This window comes from Spermophilus citellus, assembly GCF_964194105.1.
Source record: "Spermophilus citellus genome assembly, chromosome: 6".
Classification (NCBI taxonomy): domain Eukaryota; kingdom Metazoa; phylum Chordata; class Mammalia; order Rodentia; family Sciuridae; genus Spermophilus; species Spermophilus citellus.
Window position 1 is genome coordinate 2,299,954 of NC_138187.1, and position 24,402 is coordinate 2,324,355.

Consider the following 24,402-nt stretch of genomic DNA (forward strand, 5'->3'; position numbering starts at 1 on the left):
GAGCATGCGCTCTCAGTGTTTCCGGGGCCTGTGGCATTTACTTCCGGCAGCAAGGGATCTGCTCATGGTGAGGAGGAGGAGGGTGGTGAGGAGGAGGAGGGTGGTGAGGAGGAGGGGGGTGGTGAGGAGGAGGGGGGTGGTGAGGCGGAGGGGGGTGGTGAGGCGGAGGGGGGTGGTGAGGCGGAGGGGGGTGGTGAGGCGGGGGAGGGTGGTGAGGCGGGGGAGGGTGGTGAGGCGGGGGAGGGTGGTGAGGCGGGGGAGGGTGGTGAGGCGGGGGAGGGTGGTCAGGCGGAGGGGGGTGGTGAGGCGGAGGGGGGTGGTGAGGCGGGGGAGGGTGGTGAGGCGGAGGGGGGTGGTGAGGCGGGGGAGGGTGGTGAGGCGGGGGAGGGTGGTGAGGCGGGGGAGGGTGGTGAGGCGGGGGAGGGTGGTGAGGACGCGGTACGTGCCGCACTTGGGGCCGAGGTAGGCACGCCTGGGTTTCTGACTTGGGGCTTCCGCTGAGGAGGCTTCGGCTCCCCCGGGTCACGTGGACCCGCCGGGTAGGAGCCAACCTCGGAGCGCCGGCCGGGCGCAGGTGCTCGGTGGAGGGTCGTGTCGTGTAGTCATTGTCTGTTCCGCATCCTGAGTCTCCCTTTCAAAAGGTGAAGGACCGGCTGGGTGCGGTGTCCCACGCCTGCCATCCCAGCTGCCTGGGAGGCTGGGGCAGGAGGATCGTAGGTTCGAGGCCAGCCCCGGCAACTTAGTGAGCCCCTGCCTTAAAGTTAAAAAAGGGGCTCGGGATGTGGCTAAGTTTTAGAGCGCCTCTTGTTGGAAGGACGGAAGAGGCAAGGCTCCAAGAGAGCTGCAGCCAGGTTTGGGGGAACAGCTTTTGCTGTAATCAATCAATCCCCTGAACCCCGAGTTCAGGGAGTTTCAGAGCTCTATACCCATCATGTCAGGGGAGGGTTCAGAAGTTCACAGCCTGCAGAAGTTCACACAAAAGCAGCTTTTTCTCTCACTGTTCTGGGCACGTTAACCCTTCAAGGACAACACCTGAGAAGGGGAGAGCTGCTTCTCCCCTTTCTTTCCTCCCCCACCGGCTGTTACCATGGAGCCCAGTTGGCAACTTCGGTTTTCCTAGAAATGTAGACACCTCTGTGAAGCCCAGCTCAAGGCCAGAGGCCTTGTTAAACTTCTTTTTCTTTTTTTTAAAATCACATTTTGCATTTGCAACACACTTCTACAACTACTATACTGAATAAATGCTTGTGAAAAACAAGTAAAGGGGCGTCCAGCACCTGGAATGCTGATTTCTTCCAGGCCAGTGACCAAGTAATAGAGCAACAGGAAAGTAGGGTGTTTACCTACATTGAACTCTTTTGTAGATACTCTTTTGCTGATTGTCCTAAAATCAGTGATGGTGAAGATTTCTGGAGAAACGTAGTTAAGATTTTCTGTTGAGGAAGGGGTGCCACTACACTCTGGGTTCAGTCCCCAGTACCACAAAGTAAACCAATCAATAAACCAGTTAATGAAAATAATAAATAAAAGTGAAGAAACTGAGGCGCCTAGAGGAGGAGTAATCTGCCTGGGAACTCACAGCTAGTGACGAGTCAGGATTGGAACCCACATGTGCTCCAGAGCTTTTCGACTCAATACTTACCCACTAACGATCTCTGCCACGTGTTGGGGCCTCACTGCATCACTCTGCTACAAAGCTAGCCTAGTAGAAAATGGCAGTTTCCTCTGCCACCAAGATAACGCATAAACCAGGTGGAAAACTGGAAGATTACTGTTGTAAATATGGATTTGTTACCCGAGTTTCTTCCTAGGACATGATTAGTTTACTCCTTGGTAATCACACATTAGTTACATGGCCTTATGGATCCAGTGTCCAGTGGTGGCTCTCCCTAGCTGTTTGTTGATTGAAAGAAGCCTTCTTTTCTATTTTTACTTGGAACTTTCTGGGGGAAAGAGGACCAGTTTGAGAATCAGACACCTCCCCATCCCTATATTCATTCCACTGTGTGTCCTTGGGTAAATTTCTCAACCTCTCTGGGGTTAGTTTCCTTACTGGTAAAAAAAGAAGTAGTAGTACTCGTCCCGACTAGCATTTGTGCAGTTCCCATGAAGTAAAGCATCTGGCTTTGCCATTCTGTCTCCTTTGGCAGTACTGGTGACTTTGCAGGATTGGTGGGAGCCTCCTTGTGTGATGTTTTACAGATGTACATTGTGTGATTGGCATTGTTGAATTCCATGAGAAAATATCTCCTGTTTCCCTTCTAGGCTGCCCTCCTCCGAGCTGTGCCAAGGTTGCGGGGGCCAGCTGCTTGGGGAAGGCCTCTCCATGAGCTATGGTTTTGCAGTGGGAAGGAGGATCCCAAGAGGTGGGTGGGGAACAGGTCACCCACCTTGAAGGAGAAACCACCAAGTGAAGAGAATGAGAAATTCCAGATGGTCTACCGCTTTAATGCCATCAGAGCCTTTGGGTATGTGTCTCGGCTGAAGGTGGCACAGACGGCTCTGACAGTGGTGGCCCTGCCACCAGGCTTCTACTGGTATTCCCAGGGCCTCATGACTTTCAACTCACTGTGCCTCCTAAGTGGGATAGCTGGCTTTGCCCTGGTCATGCTGTGCTGGATGAGCTATTTCTTCCGGAGGCTGGTGGGCATCCTGTATGTGAATGAGTCCGGTACCGTACTTCGGGTGGCCCACCTCACCTTCTGGGGCTGGCGGCAGGACACATACTGTCCTGTGGCTGATGTGATGCCCCTGACAGAAACCAAGGACCGGCCCCAAGATCTGTTCGTACGGATCCAGCAGTACAGTGGAAAGCAGACCTTCTATCTCACCCTGCGCCATGGACGTGTCGTGGACAGAGAGCGTTTTACGCAGGTGTTCGGGACACTGGACAGACTCAAGTGAACAGCTTGGAGCTGATCTGGGTGGCCCGTGGCCACCTGGATCTCTCACAAGAAAGCTGAGGGTGAGGGAGCAGCTGAAGCAGGGATCTCCAGGACCTTGGAAACTTGTTTTTTTGGATGAAGAAATTTATGAAGTGGAAGTAGTAACCAGGTTTACGAAAAAGGCCTTCAGAGCAGAATCTTCCTATACCTGTATATGACATTCATTCAGATAATGGCTAGAATTTCTGTTAGGAGGCAGCTGTTGGAGGAAGCTGGGCGGGGTCACTTAGCCTCAGCTATGAAATTGGAAGACCAAGAGGCATGGCAAGGGACACAGGATCTGGAGTTAAAAGGCTTGGGTGCTACCAGTTCTCAGCTCTCAGCCTGGGCAGAGTAGTGTGTCTAAGTTCACATCTGTAAAATGGATGGGACTCTTTGTCTCATGGGTAAATGTGAGAATAACTAAATGCGGGCTGGGGTCAAGCTCAGAGGTAGAGCATTTGTTCAGCATGTGTGAAGCCCTGGCTTCAGTCTGTAAAACAAATATACAAAGAAACCAATAATTGGCAAGTACTTTGCAAACTCAGTAGCCCAGAGCAAATATGAAGCCTTTGGTCAGAGATACACAGTGGCATCCCATGGAGCTTCAAAGCTTTTAAAAAACAAGTTATGCTGTACTTGAAGTTGGTCTTTGCTTCATGTTATGAGAGTATCTCAGTTATGTATATTTATTTTAAAATATTCAGGAATTGCAAAGTATTACACTGAGTGGACGTAGCAGGTCCTTTTAACCTTTACTATTATGTTTGTCAGGTTTTCATTGCTGTGACCAAAATACCTGGCAAGAACAATTAGAGGAGGAAAAATTCACTTGGCTCACAGTTTCAGAGTTTCAGTCCTTGCTCAGCAAACTCCATTATTCTGGACCCAAGGTGAGGTGGAAGGGTGTGGTGGAGAAGAGCCTCTCAGTCCCTGGTGGCTGGGAAGCAGGGAGCCAGGGGTAATAGAAACCCCTAAGGTGTGCCCCCCCACCTACAGGTGCCACATGGTCAGTCCTTTCAATTACTGACCCATCAGATGGACTAATCAATTGATTAGGTTACAGCTCTCATAATTTAATCACCTACATTGTTAACAGGAGCTTTTAGTGGGGGGCACCTCATATCTAAACCATAACTAGATCATTCCCATTTTTTTTTTTTGTGTGTGTGTGTGTGTGTGTGTGTGGTGCTGGGGATTGAACCCATTGTCTTGTGCATGCAAGGCAAGTGCTCTACCAACTGAACTATATCCCCAGCCCCCCAATTTTTGAGTAATAATAAGAATGTAATATTTGTCCTCTGTAGGCTGAAAATGGTGTTTTGAGAAAAATGAATTTTTTTTTTTTCCATATATTGCAGTGTTGTGGATTGAACCCAAGGCCTTGAATGGGCCGGGCAGGCAACCTGCCACTGAGCTGCATTGCCAGCTCAAAATGACCTTTTCTTTTTTTATACATTACTAGGGATTGAACCCAGGGGCACTCTTCCCCTGAGCTACAACCTCAACCCTTATTTTTTATTTTGAGGTGGTCTCACTAAGTTGCCTAGGTTGGCCTCGAACTTGTGATCTTCCTGCTTCAGCCTCCCAAGTCACTGGGATTATAGGTGTATGCCACCACATTGGGCCCCAAAATGACTTAAAACAAAAATCAGTTAACAAAAGAAGTTAGGTGTTTTTGTTGTTAATTTTTTCATTTCAGAGAAAAGCAAATAAAACAATTCAAAAGAGTTTGCTCCTGCAGGCTTTCAAATGTCATTCATTCCACCTAAACTTTTACCAGTGTCTGTCTTGTGCCAGTTACTGGCTAATTCAAGATTTTCACCTTTGTGGAGCTTGCAGTAGGGTGTCTGGTACATGTGGCTGTTAAACAAATGAATGTATATCATTACAGTTGGTGACAAATGTGAAGAAAGGGTCAGATGGTCTGAGGCAGGACTGCAGGAGAGGCGTGGTGGGAGGGCCTTAGCCCTGGACTTGAAGCGGAAGCAGGCACAAAGGGAGCAGCAGGCCTGTGCTTCTGCACTAGACAGGTTGAGAGCAGTTGCCAAAGGGAGGAGCCTGACTTTCCTGCTGATAACCGTGGAAGTGGGTCCATCTGGTTTTCCTAGACAGGGCTGTGGGTGCCGGGCATGTTCTTGGTGTGCAGATTCTGTAGGTGTGACCCAGATCCTGGTAGTGGGTCTTGCTGGGCCTGGAGGCCCTCAAACCCATTTGGAAGTGCCAGCTCTTCAGGGTAAATGGCATGTGATTCCATTGACTTAGTTGTATGATGGCCCTACTTTCAAAGCATCACCCAGGCCCCTGACCTGGCATCACTATCTGTAAGTGATCCTAATGTCAGGGTTCGTGCCAACCCTGAAGGATCTTGTACTGTTCAGCCTGCTAGGGACTTGGCCTGGAAGGTGAGAGCCAGTTCCCGTCAGCTTGGTGCTGCATGCGTGGCCGGCCCAGGCAGCACCAGCAGAGGGCACACGGAGCAAATGCACTCTGAGCTAAGACCTCAGTTCCTGATGTGGGAATGCAGAGTGAGTCGTCTTCTGGAACACCCAATGGGAGAGTGCCTGGGAGCTGTTAAAACCCCAAATGAACAAGAACAGATAACACCATGTTCAACCTTGTAGAGTTTGCTAGACCGTTTCTGTGCTTCCCACATAATTCCAGTGCACCCCAATTTTGGGGAATTACCCAAAATGGGTGGGAATGCAGTTCTCCAAACACAGAAATGGTCTTCTATGCAGGTGGGGCATGTATCCCCCTTAAAAAACCAAAAATAATAATTGCCTTAGTTTCTTTGGGCTGCTGTGACAAACTACCACAGCCTGGGTGGCTCAAAATGATACTTATTCCTCAGAGTTCTGGGGCCCAGGAGGTCCAATCAGGCTGACCCTGTGTCTGGTGGGGGTCCATTTCCTGGTTCATGGCTGCCATCCCTTGGCTGTGTTCTCATGTGGGGTAAGGGGTGAGGGAGCCTTCCCGATGTCCTTTATCAAGGCACCAATACCTTTCATGACCTAATCAGCTTCCAAAGTCCCCTCCAAATACCATTGCACTGGAGATGAAGTTCCAACATGAATTTCTGGGGACAGGGAGGGCAGAGATTCACTGTGGAGTAGTAATTCACTGTAGAGTAGTAATCTTCACAAGAATGTGAAGATGTTCACTGAAATATTTCTAACAGCAAAAAAAAAAAAAAAAAAGTCTCAAGTTTCCCTTAGTAGGGAACATAGTTAAACAATTGTTGGGCCCATACTGTGGCATTCATGTGGCCCTTAAAAAAAGGGTGAGGTTGACCTACATCTTTAGGTAAGATGACTGTGGGGTGGCATGAAGTGAAGAAAGCAAAGCACAGAACAACATGGTTGGTGGTGGTCCCCTGGGGAGGGTGTTGGTGGATGAGACCGGAAGTCTTATGTTTTCAACTGGATACCCCTGCTGAGGTTTGAGTTTTCATCATGAGCCTGTCGCTGCCCTTAACACATGAAGAAGGATGCGGTGGTGTACACAGTCCCTGCCCAACTTTAAACGGGAGAAGTTTCCCAGCTATGAATTCCGATTCTGAACTCAGTGGCTGAGTGGGCACAGGAAACCCATAGTCAGTAAAGCATTTGTGACGTGACTTTGTTGGTCCCTTGTAGAGCGGCTTTCCTTCCTGTCTGGACGTGGCAACCCCTTCCACTCTGCATGTGCTATGGCCGTGTATCATTTAGATATGGAGGACAGGGTGGTCTGTGCCTTGTTGGTTTCCACGTGGTCGTCACTTGAACTGGGGACGATGCTTCTGGTTTGCACATCAGGTAGGTAGCACATGGAACTTGAAACCTGGTCACAGCTGTTGATCTTCCTACTGTTAACAAACCTGAGACTCACCTTGTCCCAGGGCCAGGTGTCTGCCCACCTCCCAGCCTCTCATTCAGTCTCCATGTTGAATGCGCTTCCAGGTGGATCCAGTGGGCACTGCTTCTGGCAGGGGACAGCCTGGGTGACTGCCCAACCATTCCAGTTGGCACTTGCCTCCAGCTGCTGTTTCATGACTTCCTTAATGGAAAGCAACAGGGTCCAATCAAGCCCCAGGCAGAGTCCAACTTTTATGGCCTTGTTTTGATCCTGTGGCTTTCAACCATAGAATCATGCCTGATTAGAACTAATCAGGCAGGGCTGGTACCATCTGGCCATGTTGGTACCAACTGGAGGGACAAAATATTCTTTTTACTGATCGACAGGGGAGTATTCCAGCATCAGGTCTGTACCTGTGTTGGGAAATAGATGTAATATTTACGAGTAGAAATGCTGCTCTATGAGGTTGGTAGTGTCCTATGTGAGATACACTCAGCTATTCATGAAGAAGCAGCATCAAAAGGAATGTTAAGCACCTACTGTGTGCTGACGATTTTTCCATGATTTTATTCAATTTTGCCAGTAGCCATTTGAATTAGAGAACCCCAGGGAGGCGATAGAATGCAGGGCAAAGCACAAAGCTTCTGAAGCTGAGCTTCTCTCTGTGTGAATCAGCCTTGCTGGGACCTCAGGGCAGTCGTATAACCTCTCTTTGTGCCTTGGTTTCTTCATTTGTGAGGTGAAGATAATAACAGTATATCACTGGGAGGACTGAACGACCACTATAGGAAGAGCACTGGAAATAGTGGTGCTTAGGCCAGGGAGGTGACCAGGAAACGTCAGTATTTACTGTAATCACCCACATTTGGCAGGCGAGGCTCAGAGAGGTAAAGTGCCTTGCTCAGTGTCACCCAGCTAGAAAGTAGCAGAGCTGGGTCATTCTACCAACCTGTCCTGCCTCACCAAAGGGGAGGGAGGGACAGAATATAGAAAACATTGACTTTTAAAAGTGTATTTGATCTTGAAGTTCTGGTACCTTTAATCCAGCTGCCTTAGAAATGTGCATTTTGGAGCTCACACTAATGCTGACCAGTTCTTGTTGACTTTCAAGGACTGCCTTTTCGGGTGGCGCACACCTATAATCCCAGCGACTCAGGAAGCTGAGGCAGGAGGTTCACAAGTTTGAGGCCAGCCTCAGCAACATAGGAAGGCCCCAAGAAACTTAGTGAGACCCCATCTCAAAATAAAAAAACAGGGCTGGGGATGTGGCTTAGTGGTAAGCGCCCCCGGAATCAATCCCTGGTAACAAAGCCAGGCTGGCTGAAGGAAAGCGCCCTGAGTACTCGACAGTCCCATCCTCAGCCAGTCCTTCATCAGCTGCATACAGGGGTCCACAGTGATCTTTCTTTCACAGGTTGTGTAGATCACATCCTGGCCTCCAAGTGGCAAGGTTTTGGGCAGGCGCGCCTAAGCTTTGGTTTCCTTGTCTTAAACGTAGGTCTACAAAATAAACACCTCATCGTTTCATTGTGAGAATTTTAAAGCACCATCAGAAAAGGAGGCTTGCCGTGAATGAATGACAATCAGCACTATTTACACGGGATTATTGTTTAAAAGTACGTTTTATGGTAAATATTGCCTTCCAGGCTAAATGGTTCATAGACTTGTTGGATGTCCAATTTGGAAGGACCCTGGAAAGGTGTGTTCCAAACAGTACATTTTACAGTTAGGAAAATAAGGACCTTGAGAACCACAGCTGCTGCTGGGACAGAGGTGGCTCCAGCTCAGGACACCAGAGGGGTCAGAGAGCCGACCATTTCCACAGTGTGTCAAAGCTTCCCTGTGCCTTCCCCCTCTTGCTTCTGCTCCTAGTTTATTCTGTTGTCAACCACCAGGGAATCTAATTTGGTTTGGAGTGATTATAGGATTTTTAAAAAACTCCTTAGGGTGAATCCTGATACATCTGGTGTTGAGAATAACTGTCCTGTTTGGCCTTTGCTTTTCTTTCTTCTCCAACCCGTCTCGCTGTCTCCTCTCCAGGCCACAGACCAGCTTCCTAACTGCTCTCGGGACTCCCTGTTCCTTGTGGAGAACCCTCAGGAGTCTTTCTAAAATGTGCCCTGGATGACTCCCTGCTCCAGACCTTTGGCCATGTGTCCCACATGGAAGGCTCATATTGCTCAGCATGGCAGAGAAGGTCCCAGGGGACTGAGCCCTGCCTTCTTGCTTGACCTGGTCACAGCCTCATCATGTCTCCCTGTTTGTGATCTAGCGATAAGGATCTCAGAGCTGCCTGTCCGGCTCTGCCTTCCTGCCTCTGTCTGGCTGTAATCTTCCTCTGAAATGTCCCCCATTGCTGGAGCATCCCTTCACCTTGGAGGTAGCCTTGTGCATCTGCAGCATGCAATGTCTGTCTGATCCCTACACTAGGTGGTCGTGACCTTTCCCGCCAAATGTGGGCTGAGAGAAGGATGGTGCCTCATCCACCCTGACATCTCTGTCACATGATATGAATGTAGTGAGGATGGCCTTACAGCACTTCTGAGCCCAGGGCGGCTTACGCAGGTAGGGCTTCCCTACGACGTCTCTACCAGGTGTACAATAGGTGTTTCCTAAGTGCTTATCAAATAATCATGTAACAAAACCATTTCTAACTCAGAAAGTCCACGTTCACGCTGTTGTTTCCATTATAAATTTTTTTTTTAATTTAAGAATACTGATCAGTCAACACAGGAAACATTTAATTCATGGAATTGTGCATGTGGTCATCAGTTACATTGTGGCATGTTAATTTCCTTATCATTTATTGGCACTGTCAACAGAATACTGTAAACAAGATCACTTTGTATGCATAAGTCTGCGATGCTCCCTAGCTATGGTTTCTACCATGAGCTGATATATAGAGATAGGATATATAGATATGTTAATGTGGAGCACAATTTTGCATGGTTACTGAGAGTCAGTAAAAATTATAAAAAACACCCATTTATAATAAAAGGGAGGATGTGCTAAGACTTGCTAGTACTGGACTTGGTTTTCTGTAAAAGTGACAAGACACGCTAGAGACATTCACCAGACTCGATGGTACTAATGGGTGATGGGTTCATCTCCAGACCCCCACAGAAGCACTTCCTCCTGGGCTCTGCCCTGGACAGAAGCTGTCCATTGGCTTACAGTGTCTTCTCCAGACCCTTCTCAGTTTCTGCCATCTTGAGCTCTGCCAAAAATTCTTTTCCTTGGATTTCCTCCAGTTCACCCCCCACCCCACAAAAGAGGACATCTCAGGAGCTCATCATGCCCCAAGTTGACAAGGGCTTGGTAAATGGCTTAAATATTTTACAAGTAACTTCCCTTGGTAAGGAGTGAATGATAAGTTCAGAAATGACTTTCCAGATAAAATGATCTCATTCTTCCATCAATGCCCCGTGGGGAGAGAACAGAATACTGGAGCCGTGCCCTCCACTGAAGAGAGCCAAGTTTCCCAGTGTTCCCAGGCTTAGAATCCTCAGGACTCCAAGAATCTTATTGAATATTTGCACCCGGTGCTAAAGTTCTCAGGAGAAAGCATACATAATCCCGTATATGCATCATGGTTGGGTTTGCATTTTTCTTGTTTGTTAAGTAAGGCTTGAACCTTGGGATATTGCCTGTGGAATCTGGCTCCTCAGTTAAAGGAATGAGACTGTGAACTTCTGTATGCTGTTCCCTTTCTGGAACATTCTTCTGTGCCCTGTCTGCTTGGTGAACTTGCTCATTCTGCAAAGTCCTGCTCCTTGAAAGTTCCTCTACACTTCAGGCAGATTGGGGTCCTCCCTCTGACTTACTGTGTTCCTCACCCGCCTCTGTCATTGCACTTGCAAACTCTGATATATTTGGTTTTAGAGTCAGTTGTTCCCCATGGATAGTGAGTCTTTTGAGAGTAGGGACCACATTTTATTTCCCATGTGTCTTCCAGGTGCTTAGCACAGGGCCTGGGGTGGCACAGGTATTTTATGATAGTTTGATGAGTGAGTAAAGATTGATGTATTAAAAAAAGCATACAAAGGGTGAGAGGGAGGCATGCCTCCTCACGTAGTTGGCAGGGCAAATATGACCTCAGACGTGGTAAAACTCCTTAGGAAAAGCGGCAGATTTGCCGCAGACTGCAGGAATGCAAAGTGACTCAGGACTTGTGTATCCGTCCAGCTCTTAACATTTCATCTCAACAAAAAAGGCTGATGATCAAGCATGAGGAAGAGTGGGAGCTGAATCTTTGGATGATTAGTTATTAAAAGGACAAAATGCTGAATTGGGAACACGTCCATCTTCCAAAACAGTCCACCAAGGCACCAGAGGCGCAGAGGTTTCCCTCTGGTCACAGAATACAAGCCAGACTCTCCGTCTACCCACTAGACCATGCCTTGAGGCTGCAGGATTCTCGAGGGCTCTTTTTAGGAGCATCTGAGGTCAGATGAGTTCCGAGAAGGTCTCGCCTCTGGCAGAGATGCTGGGCCTTGTCCACAACCTGCTCAGCCACATAAGAATCATCTACCTGTGATCTCCAGCTCCGGCATCTCAGGTAAAGCGGAATTCAGGGGCAAGTATAAGGAAGCAACCAACAGGTTGCTTTTCATGTGCAGGGCTCTGGTGTCTAATTCACAACACTTCCCTCAAGAAGAAAGCTAGTCCAGCAGTGGCTCCCGCTGACGAGTCAGTTCTGCTCAGAAGCAGAGTGAAGGCAGATGAATGAAAGCTGAGCCTCCCAGGAGGGGGGGGGTCAAGGGTAGACCTCAAGGGGCCCCGGGAGATGGGATGAAGTGGCTCTGGGCTTGTGCTCCTGGGCGGACAGACTCGTGCTTCTGACCTTCCAGCTCTTGTGTGTCCCCTGCATGCTCAGGTCACACTTTAGGCTGCACATACAACAGGGAGGATGGTGTGGGGATAGAGGGTGTCAGTAAGAACCATCCTCGATCCGCCTAGAGATCCTCCAAGGACAGAGGCCCATCATGGGTGGAACTGAGAGTTTAGAGGACCCCAGGAGCACTGAGAGGAGAGGACCTAGTCTCAGGGGCCAGAGGTCCCCTTTCCCCAAGTTCAGTCCTCCTGTGCCTGCTTTGTTGGTTCCTGGGAACCATCCAGTCCGGCACGGAATCATGCATGGGGTGTTCAGAGCTCCAGGTGCTGGGGAAGGAAGGGAAAGCGTGTTTGTTGCATAGGGTGAGGGGAAGCCAGCCATCTTTGATTATAGGACAGGGCATTTGAGATAGCCTGGAACCCAAGAACCCTGGCCACCAGCCTCAGGAGCAGGTGGGCTCCCTTGACTGGCTTCTAAAGAAATTGTCAGGATTGGGTGGGCTGAAATATGGCCAAGACCCACATGGCCCTCTCCAAGACCATGTGCAGGACTCCACCAGAAATTCTGGGCTGAAACCAACTGGTACCATTGGCTCTGCTAGGAGGAAAATCAAAGCCAGCCCCTTTCCCTCTCCCACAACCACCAAAACATCCCCTCCCCACAAATAACCCTTCAGTTTATGCATTCGCCTCTGATGCTTTTAAGTGGAAACATGAATTAGGCAAACTAATCAATTGACAACTGTTGAGATCGGGCTTCTCTGAGTGTAGTGGAAATGGCTTTTCTACTTGAAATCTGCTAAGATGTCGCTGAAAATATTGAGGAACAGGTGAGCATGGTGATCCCTGAAGACCAGTGTGGGACGGAAACGGATGGACTTGTCGCCGCAGCCCCCCAACACCACACCTGGGGGAAGAGGCAGGAGGTGGTTAGGCAGGGGGCTCCGGGTGGGTGTGCCAGGAGGGCTGGGAGGACAGTGACGCTCACCCACCACATGGTCCTCCTGGCCAGGCTCCCTCCTGACGTGCCCGCCCATTCCCCCACCCACCTCAGCCCTCCTCCGCTTCTTTCCCTCCACCTGACTCTGAATGCCTGCTTTCCTTGCCCTCCAGAGGCTCCTTATGTGCTGGGGAAGAAAACTCAGGCCATGCAGGCATGAGCTGTCCTGGCGGAGGGACTCTGCCTGGTGCTCAAGGGCAACTTCCCATCTGCAGCGGGGCTTGGTCCCACCTCCCCTTCCCCGCTGGGGAGGGAACCAGGGGTTGCACATACTAGGCAAGGACCCGACCCCCCAGCCCCTGGTTTTCTCATTTTAAAAAGGAGGCCGATTATCCCTGCCTGCAGGGCTGCTGCAGGGATTCTACAAGAAGGCATGAGAAAAAGATCTAACTTTGTGCCTGACACATAGTAGGTGTTCTGATCACATCATAATTCCCCCTCGCCCACTTAAAACCATTCTGAGGCTTCCCTGAGCTCCTAGAGCCTGGCATCTGGAGCCTGATGTGGGCCTGCATCCCACCCCTGCTGCACTCCGCCAATCCCTGTCTGTCCCCACCTCCCTCTGCTCTTTCTGCTTCTCTACCTGTTAGCTCCACCTGCCTCAGGTGTGCCTGCATGCTTTCCTTGCCCAGGATGTTCTTCCTCTCCTTCCCCACCTGGCCAAGCCCTGTGCCTTTGTCAAGGCTGGGGTAAAATGCCACCTCTTTAAAGCTGCCTTTGCTGACTTCTGGCCCCCACCATTTCCCCACCTGATCTCTCCACCCCTCCATCTCACCCCTTCCCCTTCCCCAGGATTTGTAATCGTAGTAGATTACAAAATTACAAATTACTGCTCCGCTCCCTGTGAGATTGCACCTCCCTGAAGAAAGGACCCTGAGGGTGTCTTCACAGTGACTCTGGACACTGATGAAACGCAAATGTCCATTCTGGGTCTCCTTACCTTTGTTTCTGGCAATTAAAATGAGTTTGTTCCTTATGGATTCATCTGGAGTGTCGAAGGAGCAAAAGGTGCCTCGTCCTCTCACCCTGCTGATGTACTGGGGGTACCGGGCCTGCAATGGGGTGACAAAGAGGGTGTCAAAGCCATCTCTTGGGCACCAGCTGGGCTCCGTGGCTGTGCTTTCTCAGATGCCTCTCCTGGTCCAGCCCTTGGGGCTCTGCTGGACTGGTATATCCCACTGTTGGGATAAGAGCTTGGTTCTGGAGACATCCAGGCCTGGGTTCAGAACTCAGCTGTCTCCTTCACATCGTGCAACCCTGGGTGGATCATCTAAGTGGCCCACACCTGATTCCTCTTCCGTAACCAAAGGTGCAAATGCCACTGACCCTAATAACCTGTGCAAAGATTTTAATGGGATAGGGTTTATGTGCCAAGTCCTATGCCCAGGGCCTGGCACTTAGTAGGTGCTCTTTATATGTTAGCCATCTCTATTATTAGCTATTCTGGAAACTACTATTCCTTCTAGAAGGAATGGTCCTCATTGAAGGCTTTGGGGTTGGGAGAGACACTGGGTTGAGTGGTGCCTGGTCGCACCATTTGGAACCTGTGCAAATAACCTTGTTCGGAATAGGGACTTTGCAGAGGTAGTTAGGATGAGTCCTACTGGACAGAGGTGGGTTCTGATCCAACGACAGGTGTCATAACTGATAAGATGGGCGTTTGGACACAAGCACAGTGGGGAGGAGGCCAGGGGATGGTGGAAGCAGAGACTGGAGGACACATCCACGAGCCAAGGACCAGCAGCCCCCAGAAGCTGGGTGAGGTGGAACCTCCTGGAGGAACAGACCCTCCCAGGACCGCATGAGAATAAATTCTTATTTTAAGCCACCCAGTTTTCAGCCATCTGGGAGGGTCCATCCCTCCCTGCTCTACACTGTCTACATGAAGGACAGCGGGTGAGGCCTGGGGAACCCTGAATCCTCTCAGGCACTGGGAGGGGCATTGCTGGAGCAGCTCTTCTCTCACAACAGTCCCTGGTGGAAACTGCAGACCCAGTCGTGCTCTGGTGGCGATGGAACCCCCTCCCACACCAGCGAGCAGTCTCTTGGGAGGCAGGGATCCAGGTCTGTTCCATTTGGACATAACTTAGGGCCCTTGTGACACACACACACACACTCTCTTAATGGCTATCGACTGAATGAGTGCAGGGCAGCAGGAACGACAGCCCCTGCTCCAGGCCGGGCTCTGATGGCCTGTGGTCTGCACGTGTGCATCTGTGTAGGCCTCTCCCTCTTAGTCACCCATTCCCCCCTAATTATTTTAGGGCATTCCTATAATCTCAACTCCTTGCCTATAGCTTTCTGAGATTCCAACAGGGACCCAGAACCCCTCCCACCCCTCTAAATTAGCCCCCATGCAGGTTCTCAAAAGCAGGATGCCAGGGAGTTCCCCAGAACACTTTTTGGCGCGTCTTCACCTGGGCTTGCTTTCACTGGGGAGGCTGGAGGGTCAGGAGGACAGTGCTTCTCTCCATGCCCCTGTGCAGCACCGAGACCTCAGGTCTGACCGCCTGTCCCGTTGTTCTCTGTCCCACTGGCCTATTTGGGGTCATCGTGGACTGTTCTGAACTTCTCTGTCTTTTCTCTCCTGGTGCCTTTTCTTTGTGTTCCCAGTCATGTCCCCACCAGGCCGTGTGCTCTGCCTGTCCCTTTTTATCTCCAGAGTCTGCAAGCTGCCCCATGATGATGTCTCATGAGGAGGGCAACCTTGGGTCCATGTGGACCTTTCAGGAAGGGAACTCAGCTCAGGACAAGGGGCAGCCCCAGGACACCAAGATCCCTGTCTGGTCTGGACCCTACATGATGTCCCGCAATTGACTAAGATGACCCCGAGCAGGGCCCAGATGCCTCCTGGGGCAATAAGTGTCACCTGTCACTTCTGCCCATGCCATTTCCCAGTGTGGAGGCTCCCAGCAGGAAAGGTTCAGCCCTGTTTGGATGATTTCCCTCTTGCCCTGCCCCTCTGCCACCCTCAGTTTAAATTCTAACTCAGCTCAAGAGGAATCCATCCAGAACACACCCACTGGGGGTCTCAGCTATCTTCTGAGTGACACTAACCCCTTCAGAGTCTTCATAGTCAGGCAGACCTGGCTTTAAAGCTTGGTTCCCTCACTGCTGCCTGGGCCTGGGCAAAGGACACATCTCCCCAAACCTCCATCTTCTCATCCAGAAAATAAGGATAGTCATATTTTCCTAATTTCAAGTCATTCTGAGTTAAGGTTTCCAAGTAAAACATAGGATGTCAAACTAAATTAGAATTTCAGATAAACAACAAACAATTTTATAAAATATAAATGTGTCCTAACTGTTGCATGCCTGGGATATGCTTCTGCTACAAAAAAAGAGAAAATCAGTTGCTGTTTCTCAAACTTAACTGGGCATCTTCTAATGTAATTTGCTAAATCTGTCCACCCTGCATGGGGATGGGGCTGGAGCCCCTGACTCCTCTTGTATCCAAATCCAAGTTCTGGACCTTGGATTTCTGAGACTTAAATTTAATGTTGGTCCTGTCTTTTCCTCATTAAATATGATAACTCTATTCTAAACATTAAATGAGATAAAGCCTTTAACACAAGATGTGGCATACCAAGTTCTCAATAAACAGAAGTTATCATTAGGTCCTTAATCATGACAGAGAGGTAAACATCAGCAAAGAACACAGACCATCAGCGTCACTACCACCAGCATGAAGATCATCAGCACCACCATGGCCACCACCATCACCATCGCCTTCACTACCCTTACCATCACTATTATCACCAACATTATCACCATACCATCACCACCACCACTATCATCATCACTATCACCACCTTAGTGAGCTTCTGCTCATGTCACTGCTGGCTGGATGTTTCAAGTACCAGGGGAGGGACCCTTTGAGATTAGCCACCCAGAGAAAGGCACCTCTTCTTCCCACTCCTGGGTTCTTCTGGCTGGTCCTGGAAACACTGGTTCTCTCCCAGCCACCTCCCACCTTGACCCTGAGTCTAGGAGAGGGCACTTGTGTGTGTCGGACAAAAAGCTCTAATGCAGAGCTGTCCTTCCCAGTGGCTGCTGAAACGTGATGAGTCCAAACTGAAATTTGCTCTAAGTTTAAAATATATACCAGATTTTAAAAGCTTAGTATGAGAAAAATAATCTGAAATAGCACATTATTTGTTTTCTATATTGATGACCTGTTGAATCGATAATCTTTTTGATATAATGTGTGAAGCAAAATATATTCTTAAAATTAATTTCACTTCCTCCTATCTACTTTTCGTGTGGCTTCTAGAACATTTAACATTACCTACAGCTGGCTGCAGATCACGGTGGACAGGCCTGCTAAGCTTGGGAATATGCAGAACAGAAGAGGGAATGGGGAGCAGCTGTGGGGCAGGAGGGAGTGTGCGCCAGCCTCTCCAAGGAGGGATGTCTGAGCTTACATCAGAGGGTGAGCAGGAGTCAGGAGCGGGGGAGGGGCTGTGTGGAGGAATCGGCGAGTTCTCTGCGGGGAGCCTGGAGCAGCATGGCCCGCTCAGGACCTCTGAACAGCAGGTGCAGTGCCATTTGAGGGTTCGGCTACAGCCCTGGGGGTGCAGGCGCCTGGAGAGTAGGTCTGAGTGGGTACCTGGAGGTCCAGCAGCCCCGTGAGCAGGGCCTTCCCGGCACGGGTCGCGTTATCCAACAGGTCCTCCCGCTTGATGACATTGATGACCTCGGCCAGCAACAAGTTCTTAGATGGGTCCCCCAGCCAGGTGTTGAAGATCCGGTAAGGCTGGAAGGAGGTGGAGTGTCAGGAGGGCTCACGTGGCCACTCCTTTGGCCCGCACTGTAGGGCCCGCACCTTTGACACACCTTCTTCTCCAGGACACCTGCCAAGGGCCAGGAGGGCAGTAGCCCTGATCCCCCAGAGTCCTCCCAAGTCCGCCCTTCAGGCATGCACACTGTGGGGAGACGGAGATGCCGGCTCCCTGGAGATGCCTCAGGCCTGGGGAGGTCAGGACGTGGGGCCTTCACTCGGGGCTTGCACTGAGTATCAAGAGATGCGTCCCCCGGTGGTTTTGTGACCATGAGGACATCACAGAGTGAGCGTACACAAACTAAGGCAGTGGAGACGCTGCTAGGTCATAGGTGCCACCACAAACATGAGGTGTGGTGTTGAGCGAAACCTCAGCCTGGGGTGCATGACTGGCCTGTGACCCTCATTTCACAGGGCAGGGAGCTGAGGTTCTGAGAGGGGAGGGTCTCACCCACGGCAAATGCAGCTCATGGAGGGGGAGCTGGACTGGGCTGTGGGCACTCTGCCCCTGATAGGTCCCCCACCTCACCCACCCTCAGCCGTTCAGGGAATAGGCAGGGCTGTGGCCAACGGAAGCACACCCTTCCCGGCCTCTGTGTCTTGAGGACTGGCCGGGTGACCTGGCCTTCTGGAGGGTGGAAGCGTCCTGAGGGATTTCTCAGGCTTCTGAAGACAGGAAGGGGCTTCTTTCCATCGCTCCTTTCCCTTCCCACTGCCTAGAACTGAGGTCTGACTCCTGGAGCTCCAGCAGCCGTTTCAGACCACAGTAACCTCCAGGGTAGGAATGATGGGAGGAGGATTCCGGGCCCGATGTTGCACACTCATCGGTATGTACACACAGCAGTATACTGTAGTGGTTTGGGGCATTTGAATCCTGGCTTTGTCACTTACAGGCCTTGTGACCTTGGACAACTTACTTCTCTGTGCCTGTTTCCCCATTCGTAAAATGGGAGTAACAATAACACCCACGGGTTAGACTGTTGTGAGGACTAAAAGAACCTGTGAAGTGCTCCGCACACAGCACGGGTCCCGTCTGCTGTAGCAGATCTGACTGACCTTACTAAGACAGTCTGAAGACGGACAGTGGACGGCTGTGCAGACCGGCTTGCAGAGGAGCTGGAGCTGGGGTAATCATGACCATCGACTAAAGTGACCAGCTGGGCCTTCCAACACCTCAGGGACATACCAGGTGCCCCAAGAGGCCTGGTTCTGGGGGTGACATGCCCTCGCCCACGGCCTGCTGGGCCCACTCACCGCGCTGGGCCTGAACTCCTCCTTGTGGAAGAAGCCCCCGGTCATCATCTTCTTGCTGAAGGTCATCACGTCTGCAGGGTCCTCCAGGCCCCAGTGCTCGTGGGCCCAGAACTTGCCTGTGCAGCCTCCTCCTGTCTGGACCTCATCCACCAAGAAGGCACAGCCGTGCTGGCCCCAGATGGGAGACGGGAGGGAGAAATCAACACCTGACAAGGCCAGCGGCCCCACCCGGCACAGTGACCTGCCATCAACCCCAGAACCCAGCCACAGCTCCTGCTGGCTCAGCTGCAGAGCAAACCAACGTTCTTGGGCTTTGCAAATCAGAACCAGACCCTCCAGTAGAGGAGCAGCTCCAGCCCGAGCTGTGCTGAGTGCTGCGCACGTCCTGAGACCGCCCAGCTGGGGTCAGCAGGGGCCTGAGAGCTGCATCAAGCCTGTTTAGTCCCAGGGTGGACCCTGGCAGGAGTGGGGAGGGGACGTCACCTCCTACATCAGTTTCCACGTTCTGCCTATCGCCAAGCCCATGGCTAACACGGTACTGTGTCTACACCAACTCACGACTTGCAGCGTTCATCTGCGGACTCACTGGTTTGAAGTGTGAGTCAGACACGCACAACCCGTTAAAACAGACACGGGATCTTAACACAGTTTGTCCATTGCGGCCCCATCGAGTATGGACCACAACTGACTGAAAGATGGGGTGAGGGTCTCCAGAAAGGAAAGGGAGGAGGCTGAGGCCTTCCCAGGAGCCGCTTAATTATTGAGAAAGCTCCAAATGAAGGCAGCAGATTGGTAGCTGATTTTGCAATAACATTTAAAGAAGCACCCCCCACCCCCCCCACCCACCTCCCCTATCCATGACGTGACCCCTGCTGCACATTGGGATGTTCCACGGGTTCCAGAGCCCACTCTTTGCTCCTAGAACCTAACCCAGAAACCCCTGTGGCCTTGCCATGTTCTCTGACCTTCCTAGCAATGTCTCTCAGCTTCCGGAAGAAGTCATCCGAGGCGTGGTTGTCTCCACCCTCAGACTGGATGGGCTCCACGATGACCCCAGCCACCGTCTTCTTCTTTTTCCGATATTTCACGATCAGGTCCTCCACCTAGAAACCATGGAAAATGACAGCAGCTTGCAAAGGTGGCAATGCCTCAGGGACGCTCCTGAGCTGTGTCCATGGAGGGGTGTCTGGGGCTCCATGAGCCCCTTGGAATGGTACTGAGAGTGCTGTGCCACTTTGGGGACCAGCATGGATCCTTTAGGAACAATTCGTCTGACCTGAGGTTGGCACTGGTGCTCGTGGGGAGCAAGTGAGCCCTGGGCCAAGTGACTGCACTTGGGAAGCCCCGTCCTGACCCACAAGGCAGCTGTGGCTGGCTGGAGAAGCTGCCGGCAGGGAGAGTCCCACTGCACCGCTGCACCTCGTCACCCTTACATTCTTGTTGCTCTCATCGTAGTTGTGAGCATCTTTTGGCAGAATCTGGGATGGCTCCTCTCTAAAACACTTTGTGAAGCTCATCTGCAGACAGCGACCCCACCAGGGCAGTGTGGAGTGGAGTCGGGGTAACACGGCATCGTGCTTGGTCCAAATTGAATTGAGCTCTAAGTATAAAATACACAGTGTCCCAGACTCAGTGTGGAAAGATAAAATGTCTCTCTGATCATTTAAAAATACTAATGACATACTGACATAGTAGGTTCAACAAAATGCTGTTAAAGTTAATGTCTTTTTAATTTTAGAAACCTCGATGTTTGGTACAATGGCGAACACCTGTAATCCCAGTGGCTCAGGAAGCTGAGGCAGGAGGATCCCAAGTTCAAAGTCCCCAAGCAACATAGTAAGACCCTGTCTCAAAATAAAAAATAAAAAGGAAAATAGGGCTGGGGATGTGATTCAGTGGTAGAGCACCCTTGGGCTCAATCCTCATCCCCCAAAAAATATGAAATTAATTTTAACAGCACTTTACTGAACTTAATCTATCCAAACTATTATGTCAATATGTAATGAATATTTAAAATTTACTAGTGATTTTTTTTTCATATTAAGCCCTTAAAATACTGTGTATATTTCATACATAGAGCACAAGTCAATTTGGACCATGCACACCAAGTGCTCCCCAATCCCACCTCCACAGAGCCCTGATAGGATCACTGTCACTACAGATGAGCTTCACATGTTAATAAAATGAGGAGTGACCTCGGGTTCTGTCCCCAAAGAAGTGTGAGTGATAGAGAAGCTGGTACCAGAAGTGGGGGATGGGTGTGGTGGCGAAAGAGGGTTTCACCACCCTTCCGGACACGGAACATGTGAGGATTGAGGTCTCTCTGTCCCCACCTCCTTTCCAGGGACCATGACCCTCATCCCAGATGAGACGTCTGTCCTCTGGGCCAGGCAGGCAGGGAGGAGAAGGGAGCGGGGAGGTGAAGGGAGGGGGCGGTACCTCCTCCAGGCAGCGTGCCTCCTCTTGCTCGTTCTCCTTCACAAACTCTTCCAGAGGATATTTCAGCCGCGGGAACGGTGCGATGGGCCAGTCGAAGGAAGGGATGTCGATCTTGTGAATTGCTTTGGAGTGCGTGGTTGCCAGACAACCTGAGCCCAGCGAGACAGAATAGCACACGCTTGGCTGGGGCAGTGGCATGGACAGTCTTTGAAGGGGACATGATTTCAGCCCCAGACCTGAAATGGCCAGGGAGTCTCTGGCCTGCAGATCCCAGCTCTTGTAACATCCTGAAGAGCCCACAAATGTGTGTGTATGTGTGTGCGCACACACACACAGGCACGGGCATGGGCACGTGCACGTGTGCTTTATGATTTGCCACTCATTACACACAAGCTCTGAAGATGAGACACAAGGGTTTAAATCCAAGCCTCTGCCACTGAATGGCCTTGGCAAGTTCCTTCTCTTGCTGACCCTCAATTTCCACATCTGCAAAGTGGACATAACGGTGCCCCTCTTTGGGGAATCGTCTGGAATCTACGAGAATTGCGTAAATCTCCAGCGCCAGACCAAAGGCAGTGGTGCTACTGCTGTTGCTGTTGCCATCACTGTAAATGCCACCCTGGGACCACATCCGTCCTCCTTACCCATGGTCCTCCCGTGGAAAGCACCCATGAAGGAGAGGATGCTGTAGTCGGGGCACCCAGGGGCCTAGAACCAAGAAAGATCAGCGTCAGTCATCCTTGTGTGGACTGGGGACCAGTGTGACCCTGCCAAATGGAGGAGGAAAGTCTTATCAGAAGAACCATGTCCTTCCAGGCCGAGAAGTTGTAAGCGGGTCCCTGAGGTCCCTACCCAGCCCCCAGATATTCTGTTCTGTTCATGCACTTAAAGAATTAAGAAAAAATAGTTATCAAATATAAGACCAATTTCACATATATCTGAATTTCTGGCTTCCCATGAGTTCTGCACAGGTGGGACATTTTTCTCCCTTGCAGGTGGCCACAGCGCTCATGCTGTGCTCCTCTCAGATGGGACCTCTGAACTCAGCCCCTGTTCTACCATCTCTGCCAGCTCAGCCCACACCCTGCCCTCCACAGCTCTTAGGGGGTCCCATGCTGCTGGGTGTGCTGTGAACTGGTCTGTGGGGGACACCCACCTTTCCCACTCCCCCGCCCCCTCTGCAGCTGCCCTTGGGTGTGAGGGTCAAGAAGCCAATGCAAGAGTTCCCAACCCCTGCCTGGCCCCAAGGAAAGGATGCAGCTGCCCCTGCTGGCATGGTTTTCTGGTCCTCCAGGGCTTTCTGGTCCTCCACTTGCAGCTCACTCTAGAGAACTGTTGGGCAGCCTCAGAGGCCACCTGCGCCAGTCTCTGGGAGGTCCATGCGGCATTTTCCCTGAGACCTCTGGGTAAAACTCCAAGACCTTTTCCCACAAATTCCAAAATACCCTCTTGCCAATTTTTTTCTTTGTCTCCAGTTTACAAATGTAATACGTACACATTCTTATGTGTATCTGAATACAGCAACTAAAGATGATGGACGGGAATCTGAAAATGCCCATGGGAAGGACATGCCTGGGTGTCAGGTGAGGGAAGCTCAGTCAGGGAGGGAGGTGGGAGAAGGGCCCTTAAGAAAATGGTCTGAAAAGAAGAAAGAAAGTAAATCTGAAGTGGAAGCAGTTTCCTGTGAATACGAGGAAGATGTGGATGCCTTCACCAGCAGGAGGCGAGATTAGGAGAAACGCATATGAGAAAGTCTAAGGAAAAGGAGCGAGCCAGCCACCGCCAACCCGCCAGCAGGACCTTCCTGCACACGAATTCACATGGTGGACAGCAGTGACCGTGTGGTTTACATAAAGTTCCAGCACCCGTCCAGGCCCGGAGATAGCCTTCCTAATTATAATTGTTTCAGCTGAAGAATATTCTGAGTGCAGGCAGAAGCTGATCAGGAGTGGGTTCTTTGTTTGCAGGGCCTTGCACATGCTACACCCCCAGACCCTCCCCACTTTTTAAAGCAGCAGACACTTATGTTTGAACTTCACACAAAATGAAGACAAGCCTGCTGTGGTTGGAGGTGGGTGGGAATCTTGCCTTCCTGCCATCTTTGTCCCCAAGGGCTCTGGTGTTGAAGGCTGGGTCCCTTGCCTGTGGTGCTGCAGGGAGGGGTGGAAGCTTTAGGAGGTGGGGCTTAGAGGGAGGAAGTTAGGTCACTGGGGGCATGTCCTTGAAGGGGATATTGAGACCAGGGCTCTTCTCTTTCCCTTCCCAGCCACCAAGAGGTGATGAGCAGTCACTATAGGACCTGTGCAAGAAGGACTGAGACCTCTGAAACTTTGAGCCAAAATAAACCTTTCCTCCCTCAAGTTGTTGATGCCAGGCATTTTGTGATAGTGACAGGAAGCTACTGATGCAGCCACCAATCTTATTTCCCTGGAATAATCCCCAGCCCCCGCCATCGCCCCAGCAGTGCCCACCTCGGTGTCTCTGTGAATGATGAGGGTTCGGTTTGCAACTCCTCGTTACCCAATCCTTCCTGTGTACCTAGGTGGTCTCCAGTCCTTTCTGGCTAGTGCCACCAACAGAACACTCTGTGTACACATCCATGCTGGTGCTTTGCATTATTCTAGAGAATACATCAATGGCCTTTTAGGATCTGTCAGATTCAGTCAGTTGTTCTGGGAAACTGGCGAAGGCTGGTCAGGAAGAACTCTACTCCATCTTGATCCCCAGGGAGTGGACTCAAGAGTGAGGAGGCTTGAAAAGGGCAGGCGGGGTCAGCCTGTGTCAGCCGAGGGGCTGGGGCGGCTCCCCGCAGATGGGTGACAAGGAGCCCACCGCACTTACCTGGTTAATCATGCAGGTGTCCAGCTCCTCTTTGGAGAAACTCCTTTGTCCTCTTTCCTTGCTCTGCCAAAATAGAACAGGACAAAACCTGAGACACTGAAGACGGGGCATCTACCTGGCCCCTAAACTCTTTCTTTAGTCCAGTCGACCAGGGGGTGCTTTCTGGGGAGCTGGTCTCCTGTATTGATCGGGGTATGTCTCCATGGGCCCCAGACTGTTCATTGTACTTGCAGTGAAATAGAGGGCCGTGCACCGCGCATCGCGATACGTTACTATTCTCCACGTAACACCTGTGCGTGGGGAGGGCGTGTGTCCCGCAGCAGAAGTAGTGCCGTCACACTGGGTGGGTTTGACGCCAAGACCTTTCCACCGCCCACACCAGGACGCTGGGAAGCTGCGTCCAGGCCCTCCCTGGAGTTCCCCCTTGGCCACTGCAGCTAATACTCTGGCCCGTGGGGATAACCGTCAGGCAGGGTGGGCGTGTGGGGGAATCC

The 24,402-nt window shown here is 51.0% G+C and overlaps 2 protein-coding genes across 6 annotated transcripts in view; one reads left to right on the forward strand and one right to left on the reverse strand.

Moving 5' to 3' along the window:
• Positions 1–4: 4 nt before the first annotated feature.
• On the forward strand, positions 5–4,652 carry TMEM186 (transmembrane protein 186; the record flags this gene model as incomplete). Its single annotated transcript, XM_081299602.1, has 2 exons — positions 5–67; positions 2,266–4,652. The coding sequence occupies 2 exons, from the start codon at positions 5–7 to the stop codon at positions 2,902–2,904; spliced, it is 702 nt and encodes a 233-aa protein (XP_081155728.1). The 3' UTR covers positions 2,905–4,652.
• The window catches only part of ABAT (4-aminobutyrate aminotransferase), an 84,170-nt gene continuing 63,860 nt past the window's right edge, over positions 4,093–24,402 (reverse strand). For 4 of the 5 annotated variants that reach the window (XM_081299597.1, XM_081299598.1, XM_081299600.1 and 1 more), the window contains 8 exons: positions 23,909–23,971; positions 21,712–21,775; positions 21,068–21,216; positions 19,594–19,731; positions 18,629–18,796; positions 17,204–17,350; positions 13,535–13,646; positions 4,093–11,921 (listed from right to left, as the gene is read on the reverse strand). In XM_081299597.1, coding sequence (XP_081155723.1) covers positions 11,692–11,921; positions 13,535–13,646; positions 17,204–17,350; positions 18,629–18,796; positions 19,594–19,731; positions 21,068–21,216; positions 21,712–21,775; positions 23,909–23,971 — 1,071 coding nt within the window. In that variant the 3' untranslated portion in view covers positions 4,093–11,691. Of the gene's footprint in view, positions 12,502–13,534; positions 13,647–17,203; positions 17,351–18,628; positions 18,797–19,593; positions 19,732–21,067; positions 21,217–21,711; positions 21,776–23,908; positions 23,972–24,402 lie in introns of all 5 variants that reach the window. The other variant, XM_081299601.1, reaches the window with a different exon arrangement.